Here is an 8887-nt window from a genome sequence, read left to right on the forward strand (position 1 = left end):
TCGTCAAAACGCATCCGTCTGTGCTCGGCGCCGTTCGGCCTCCACTTGCCGCTTTTCGTGATGCCGCTTTTCCGCGCGCCATGTCGCGCAGAGCCTGCATGCTTGCAGCTGTAGCTGAGTCGTAGAGACGGCGGCGCCCAGCCTGGATTCGTCTCGTCGAACAACGCGGACGGCTCTCCTACGAACACTAGAGCATTCGCGTTAATTAGTGTCTTCATATCTCCTATCTTCTTCGCTTGCATGCCACGAAGTGTGCTCCGGACACACGAACGTTTGGGGTATTGTTCGTCGAAATTCGCACACCTTATGCACGCCAGCCAGGTCCTCTGATGGTTCACGCTGAGCATTTTAGTACGCTCGCACTGGCCTTAATAACCTTTGGTATTCAAAAGAAGTGCCTACTAGTGGGCTGCTTCTTTCTCCCACGGCTGTTGATATGATTAGAGCTGCATACAACTGCGCATAGAACCATAGTGGAGGACAAAACTCGCAGATGCTACAAGGCAGCTCTAAACAAGGTCTAACCGCTGTTCGCCAATATGGCCGACTCTCTCCGAGTAGGGACTTCAAGTGACGTAGGTGTAAGCCTTGTATAGTACTGCAGGGACAAGTTGCTGGCAACTACAACTTGTAGAATTTAAGCGACAGCTCTATCTCTAAGCTGTCGTCGCACAGTATGCCTCGCTTTTTAGTGAACACGTCCGCAGCTACGGTAAATAGGCGCTCGACGGACGCATTAGATGATACTCATATTTTCAACACCTGGCAGGCCGACAGCAGTCCGCGGCTGCGTCATAAGGATAGCTCTGGGAAAGCGGCGCCTACGAGACGAAGGAGTTTTGTGGAATACTTCCAGGATAATTGGAATAAAAAGTAGCGACTAATGGGATACCTCACATTACCGAAAAATGTTAGCGTAAGTACGTTATCCGTTACAGTTAAGAAATGCAACTAGTACGTTACTAAAAAACCGAAAAAAGTAACGCATTATCTGTAACGGCATATATGTAACGTGTTACCACCAGCACTGCTCCTCAGTATACTTCCGGATTTGTTTTCGTAAAGAACGCAGTAAACCTGGTAGTGTCTGCGGACGTCCCTTCGCTGGATATTAACGCAATAGCGTTAAAGAGCTCGTATCGCAGAAATTCAGCTGCCGGCGGCAGAGTCTTTGGTTGTGAGTGAAAAAACAGCAACATATCACCTGTCGTTTGAAACAGGTAGCCTGTTGTGTGAAATAAGTAAAACATATGGTGTCACTCAATTACAGTGGTAAGAAAATGTAACTCATTAAGGAATTTCTAACGTTCAAGCCGGATTGGTATCAAGGGTAAAGTATATGTGTGGGTGTACTGTGTTTGTGCTTGCCTTAACAGTTGTATGTGTGCTGTTGCATGTGTTTAGATTCGTCCTAATTATCAACCAAAAAGTTGCATACTTTGAATATTGCTAAAAGGGCATCGCAACAGGCTCTTCTTCAAGATCATTTACCATTTTACAGTTATGTTGCAGCCTACTCCATTATGAACTTAGGATTGTGATGTGACCATTTCTAAACTGCTACTTCTCATTGGCCATATTGAACGATATAAAATTCACTTTTTAAGTTTTCACTGTCAGTCTACTGAAACAGGGAAGAAAGTTATGCATTTCACTCCAACATTCAAATCTCAATCATCAGCGTGAAAAAATTCTGCTTGTCTCGCAAAGCACTCGTTCAGACTACGTAATTAATAATACATGCTTCTGTTTTTACATATTATCGGTGCTGAAGAAACAGCTTTGCAGATAAGTTCACGCAATGCTCGGTAGTCGAACTTTGATTTGACATTGCAAAATTTAAATAATGATCCATAAGTGACTTGTAAGCTATTAAAGCATTATATGGTCAATAAGTGACATTGCATTCCCTGGTATCATTACGCTTTCATTGAAGCAGTATAGATACCTTAGTCGGAAATGTATAAGTTGGGGTGGTAATATAATGAAACTGTTCCTTGTTTATTGCACAATAATGTCCTTGTGGTTCTCAACTCCAAAAACTGTGATGCCATTGTAACTTTTATAACTGTCTTTTTCCTTTATTGATCTTTTTCAGTGTGATTAATAAAAACTTAATTCACTCATAATGTATTTCATATGTTTGATTTAATGTGTTAAAATATAAAATGGTGATTTTCATGTGCAGTGCTTTGTCGATACTTCTGTGCAAACAAAAGTACCGTCTGTAGTTTAATGAGTTTATTGGTGCATATTCAAAAACACTCAACTCTTTAGATATAGCATCGGAAGGACATGTAAATCGTGTTCCATTTTTGGGCAACCTGGTGTTCCCATGTATATAGCGTAGCGCTCAGGTGCAGGAAGATAACAATTTGGTGAAAGGTACTGGGTCGGTGCACTGCTGCGATAACAACTTCTGGTTTGGGTAAGACAAGGTGATCATCTTCTTCATTTACATGTGGAGCAACCATGGTGTATTAACTTGCTCCTGCTTTCCAGCTCGATATAGTGTATGCTACATAAATTTCACCACCTTTGTCTGCTCTCGGTGATTTTGCAGGTTCCTTGGCTTTTACGTCTCTGGAACCGGCTTCTTCATTGGTGCCTGTACGAAGTCGACTGCATTCCTGCCAGGAGTGCACCTATGTGACACATAAAAAGTCAAATATGACCAGACACCTTCGGATACACACAGGCGAACGCCCTTTCCAGTGCCACCTGTGCCCAGCAGCATTCTCTCAGGGCACCAGGCTGGTGGCTCACATGCGCAATCACACAGGAGAGCGTCCCTTTTCCTGTGTTCATTGCAAGGCATCCTTTTCGCGGAAAAATGCCCTTACTGTTCACATGCGTACTCACACAACAGAGTGCCCCTTTTCCTGTGACCAGTGCAATACAACCTTTTTGAAGAAATGCAACCTCATGAGACACATCAGCACACACACAGGCGAGCATCCATTTTCCTGTGCCCACTGCAATGCATACTTTGTGCACAAAAGGAGCCTCAGGAGACACATCCTCACGCACCACAGAGGAGAGCGTCCCTTTTCCTGCGTCCACTGCAGTGCATCGTTTGTGATGGAAACTGATCTCGTGGCGCACATTCGCATTCACACAGCACAACTTCCATTCTCCTGTGTCCACTGCAATGCATCCTTTAAGCAGAAAAAGAACCTCTTGAGACACGTCCGCATGCACACAGGAGAGAGATGCTTATCCTGTGTCCAATGCAATGCATCGTTTGTGTCTAAATACTACCTCCTTCAGCACATGCGCTCTCACACAGGAGAGCGTCCCTTCTCCTGTGTTCACTGCAATGCAACCTTTTCGCGCAAAGGGATCCTCGTGATACACATACGCACTCACACTGAAGAGCGTCCCTTTTCCTGTGTGCATTGCGATGCATCCTTTAAGCACAAAACGGCCCTCGAGAGACACGTCCGCAGTCACACAGGAGAGCATTGCTTTTCCTGTGTCCGCTGCAGTGCATCATTTGTGACTAAATACGACCTCGTCGAGCACATGCGCTCTCACACAGGAGAGCGTCCCTTCTCCTGTGTTCACTGCGATGCATCCTTTTCGCGGAAAGGGAGCCTCGTGATGCACATACGCAGTCACACAAAAGAGCGTCCCTTCTCCTGTGTCCATTGCGATGCATCCTTTAAGCAGAAAAATGCCTTTGAGAGACACGTCCGCACTCACACGAGAAAGCGTCCCTTCTCCTGTGCCCACTGCAATGCATCTTTTTCACGAAAACACATCCTCGTAGACCACATTTCCCGCCGTCATAAAAATGGCAAGCCATAAATGTGACGGGCCTATGGGCTTTTCTTAAGGTGTGGCCGAGAGAGCAGAGTTTGTTGAATAAAAGTCACTGTGAAAGTTTGGTTTCAAGGGACCCAAAGGCAAATAATAACATTGCATGTGAAAATGAAAGGCCAATTTTTGAGAACGTCTAAAGCGTAAGTGTTAGCAGCAGTACTCTACTAACCGAGAAATTTAGGTAAGTATAGCACACAATATGCGCCACCAGTGGCACATTTAGGAATGAGCCCGATGACGTCGAGCGTCCCAAATACAGTAATCACTAGAGGCCGTATTTTTAGTCATTAAAAAAGCTCATTTTAGGTGCCAAAAGTAGGCAGGCAAAAGAACGTTTTAGGCCTCCAATATCCTAAATATAGGCACAATAAAGTTTCACATAAATACAAATAATTTCAAACACAGACGTGCGCGACCTATGTCTATGACAGGAAAACAAAAAAATTACATCATCTCCCGCTAAAGGGTACCATGAGGCGATGCGAAGCCGGAGCACTTGCACGATCGCTTTCCGTTGGTGTTCGCTGGGCATGCCACCGACCTCGCGCCGTGGAACGCGAAGAGGAACACTACGCGTGTCGTGTCTTCTTTCTAGCCTGGCCGTTAACTCTCACAGGGCGTGCGGGGAACGTCGGCAGGCGCGCGAGAGAGAGGCAGCGTAGGAGAGAGAGAGGGGAGGGGACGCGCATGCGTTGGCCCTCATCGCGGCGCTGCGCAGGAGAGAATTTCGGCATGTCGAGCCCGCATTTCAGAGGAGCCAACCGAGGCAAGCGCTAGACTGAACGCGCGCTTCGCTCTACCACTTGAAGGACAGGAGACTAGAGGAGGAGAGTAGCGTATGCGCCGTGCGAGCAGAAGCGAGAACGCAGGAGAAGCGCAAGCAGGTGCTGGTAGAGAAGTGGAGAGAGTAACGCTTAGCTGTTGGAGAGAGGGAAGGAGGAGAGTCGCGCATGCGTAGTGTGAGTGCGGACTACTACGCCGCGTGCGGATTACCACGCCGCGTTACATACCCCCGAGCAAGAGATACTTCGCATCTAAAATGTTATTGCTTAAGATGGCACAAAGGTGTCACCAGTTGAGCATCGCCGTGCAATTGTGCTTTTTCCCGCATGGTTCGCAGAACACGATCTCTCCCGTGTTCTGCACGGTGAGTCAAGTGTCCAATGTCGAATCGGCACACTCCCGGGTGTCTTTTCGGCATGACTGAGAAGGGTCTCTGAAAGGCCTGAATGAGAAGGATCCCTCCTATTTGCCGGGTCGAATCGCGTATAGCCATTTTATCCCCTGGCATTGAGCCACTGGCGTCGCCAGGCGGGGCTGGGGAAGGGGGGTTGTATTCGGGGGTTTCAACCACTCCGCCCCGAGACTTTTCAGTTTTGCATGTGTATATATACACGTACAAACGCACGCACGAAGATACATAAAGTATAGTTGAACACCCCCCCTCCCGAAAAAATTTCTGGCTGTGCTATTGTAGTGAACACCTTAAAAACTGTATTAAATGCAAAACAGATGCTGCGTGCATATCACATTTTTCTTTCTTTTCTTGCTCTTCACTCTCCGCCTGCGGCTTTGGTGTTTCGCATTCGCCAACCACTCGCGCCATGTCAGCGCGGCGGCGAATTCTCGCCGGCGTGTCCCACTTCACTGCTGCTAGCGGTTGTTTTAGGGAGTTGGTTGAACTAAAGGACTAGGTTGAACCCCATAGCTCCGAACAGTCAATGTTGCGTGGTAGCATGAATAACAGGCTCGAACTGCAGCCGGGAGGGAAAGTTGAGGCTAAATAGTGTTCATATAGGCATTTGTAAGCATTTACACTAAGAAAAAAATCGAGTATTTGGGGAGTCTTTCTGCCACACAACAACAATCGTCAACCACCTCGCGTACTCTCCTCGCGTTATCACCGTGGTCCCGGCACTTCCCTGTCACGTACGACGCGCGCATTATCAGCGTGGCATAGCATTCTTGATAGGAAAGTGACGAGAGCCAGGTTTTCAAGAAAGGAAACGCGAGCAAGCCGGATGACTAATATTGTTGTGTGGCAGAAATAGTCCCCAAATGCTCGATTTCTTCTTAGAGTGTAGACACGAACGCCAAAAACACCTTTTCAAATTCTCACGCCAGGGGGGCGCCATATTGAAATGCGTGCTGTCTAACGCGCAAGTATGGTGGCTAGAGCACCATAGTGCAAGATTGGCGAAATCGCCATCTTGGGCTGCGCGTACTCGAACCGGCGCGCTATCCGTTCGTGCGAGATCCCTGCTAAAGCCTGTGTTTGCTGATTTTTCGTTTCTGGAGACTGTTTGATGTCGTCGCTGCCTCTGACCGATTCGTCACTGTCTGAACCGTTCAGCGGCGCGCATTCACGCTTGCGACGCAAGAATGAGCTCCGCGTCTGCGAACGGCAGTGCTTCGTCGTCGGTCAGTAGCAGCAAGCCTAGCACCGGGTCGATCACGGCGTGAAGTGTTAATAATCGGTAACTAGAGTGTTCTTACAGCTGCCTACCGCTTTCCTTCATTGGCGTACTAGAAGTCTACGGATTATCCATCAGTTTCACCCCTCCGCGCATACTCATTCGCGGCGCGTAAGTTTGTCAGCTGTAAACTGCAAACACTGCACAATCCTTCTTCTTCACAGATACATTGACCTACATTCACCCCAACGACGTCGAAGACTAGGTCGAGGACACGTGTGAGTGGCCAGAAATACGGCGAGTGAACATTTTAGATGCGAAGCATCTTATAGCGGAGTTCAAACCGGTGGTGGTGGTGTGCGGCGTGACCACCGTAACTGCGCATGCGCAAATCTCCGCTCCCGCTCCCCTTTCCTCTTCTCCACTCTAAAATGCGGGCTCGACATGCCGAAATTCTCTCCTGCGCGATGCCGCGATGAGCGCCAGCGCATGCGCGTCCCCTCTCCTCTCCTACGCTACACCCATCTCGCGCGCCTGTCGACCGCGTTCCCCGCTCGCCCTGTGAGGATTAACGGCCAGGCTAGAGGGAAGACACGACACGCGTAGCGTTCCTCTTCGCGTTACACGACTCGAGGTCGGTAGCATGCCCAACGAACGCCAACGGAACGCGATCGTGCAAGTGCTCTGGATTCGCATCGCCTCATGGTACACTTTAGCGGGAAGTGGTGTAATTGTTTATAGCTCGTTAAGGCGAATGCGTGGGGTTTTCGCCAGGTGTACAGCTACGAGGCACTTGAGTCTCACAACTACGTGCAGTCTGGCTGGGTGGGTCAGTCGCTGGCGCACAATGTTAAGGAAGAAGTCGTGCTGCGTAGGGGAATGTCACACCGTCGCAAGCCGTGAACAGTAGACCCCATCGCGCGTGGGTTTCCGCGACGCCCTCCGGTGAAGTACGGCGGGCGCAGGCTGCACATGCGTAACCGGACAAGGCGAAGTTTGCAGCCGTGTTGGCCGCTGTGTTATGGACGATATGAAGTACGAATCCGCAACATTCTTACGAGTCATCGGGGGCTTGCGTACCTTTCTTTCCTATCCAGAATGCTGCACGGGAACGTTGTTCTTGCCGCCAACAAAATACCGGGAACAGAGGCGTGACGATGGAGGCACGCGGAAGTTCTTCCGATTTACTGAAGCCACCCACTGCTGCAGCAGTTCAGGCGACGAAGGAAAACGATGCAGCGCGGACATGCCAGACTTGCACTCATCGCGTGGCGTGCTGTGCTACGGACACGCGATTGTGCCTAAAATACTTCTATTCAGCTGCTTGTTCGTTCACCCGTACACGACACAGTGATGGCCAAATGACTTGCTATGCGAATGCAGTAAATTTTCTGCCATGATAGTCACTTCGTATCGGAGACAGGCGCATACCGAAGTCACACAAACGCGTACAGAAAGAAACACCAACACAGCAATGGCACAGTCCAAAGCACGATGGCAACACTGAGCATACCCTCTACTACCTCTACCCCAGCAGCTCACTGGTGCGAGGCTGCTCCTCGGAAAAGGTGTATAGGCACTATAAGAACACGATAAAAGCCCTTCTAACCTCTAATTCTGGCTGATATATCAAAATGGCCCGATAGGAGCGCAAGGAACAAAATTGGCATTTGCCTAAAATCCGGTCTCTGGTAATCACTAGCACTCGGACTACTTATAAGGAAAAATAACGTTCCGTGGATTACAAAACCTACTAAAATGCTGCTTGTGCGTTACTATTTGACTCATGGAATAAAGAACCTAACAGCGAAGCTGTTGAGCAAATCATTCCTTGTGAGTCGATCGCAAAAAGCTATCTAATTGGGTGTACGCCACTGTGCGGCCTATCGGAACTGTCATCATCATAAACGGTTATGTGGAGCAGAAATTTGGTACATACCGCTACTCGCCACTGGTCCACTAAAAATGAAAAAGGCAGCAGTTAGCCCAAGAAATTGGTGTGATGGGACGGCGGCGAGCCGAAGACACCGAGTACTTACAACGAGAAAGTAATAGGGAACGGTAAAGTCAAAGGCGGCTGCGAGAAGGCACCGAAGCAATGGAAGGCGTACGCCAACGACGACGCGCCCGTAGATCTATGAGAAATGCGAACGCTTGCTTTCAGCGCGAGTTTGTCTCAAGAGTATGGACAAACGTGGCGTGTCTGTGGCTGTCTATGGCTTAACTCCAACCTAGAAGCAACCTAAAATTTGCATCACCTAGCTATGGCCTAGAAGCAACCAGATTAGTCTTCAGTCCAGTTGCTGTTTCAAGCCTTGCGCGTTTTAGTGCAAGCTTCGCCAATTTTCTTTTTGGCGTCACCTTGGAGAACGGCGCGAAAGGTTCATATTGCTCATTTTTCGCCGCCTGCTCTGCTCACACTGTCGTGTCTCAGTGATAGTATTTGATAGTAGAGTGTACTAGAACATGGGAGTGCTCGGAACGGATTGTAGCACCAATGTACAGAAAGTGAAGCCCAAACAGGGTCAACCACCTGCGGCGCTGCGATCGGTAGTATGCAATGTGTCCTCGTTCAAGAGTTGCGCGCGGCTCCGCAAAAGTGGCGCAGGGGTAGAATGCCGGCTTCCCACTGAAAAGGCTCGGGTTCG

At 48.8% G+C, this 8887-nt stretch overlaps 1 protein-coding gene across 1 annotated transcript in view; it reads left to right on the plus strand.

Moving 5' to 3' along the window:
* Nucleotides 1-8138, plus strand: part of LOC125756219 (gastrula zinc finger protein XlCGF57.1-like) — a 64523-nt gene extending 56385 nt beyond the window's left edge. Inside the window, exon 4 of the mRNA XM_049415143.1 lies at nucleotides 2564-8138. Within this exon, the coding sequence (XP_049271100.1) occupies nucleotides 2671-3810 (1140 nt within the window). The 5' untranslated portion in view covers nucleotides 2564-2670 and the 3' untranslated portion in view covers nucleotides 3811-8138. The remainder of the gene's footprint in view (nucleotides 1-2563) is intronic.
* The last annotated feature ends 749 nt before the right edge of the window (nucleotides 8139-8887 follow it).

Source organism: Rhipicephalus sanguineus, chromosome 4 (genome assembly GCF_013339695.2).
Source record: "Rhipicephalus sanguineus isolate Rsan-2018 chromosome 4, BIME_Rsan_1.4, whole genome shotgun sequence".
Lineage (NCBI taxonomy): Eukaryota > Metazoa > Arthropoda > Arachnida > Ixodida > Ixodidae > Rhipicephalus > Rhipicephalus sanguineus.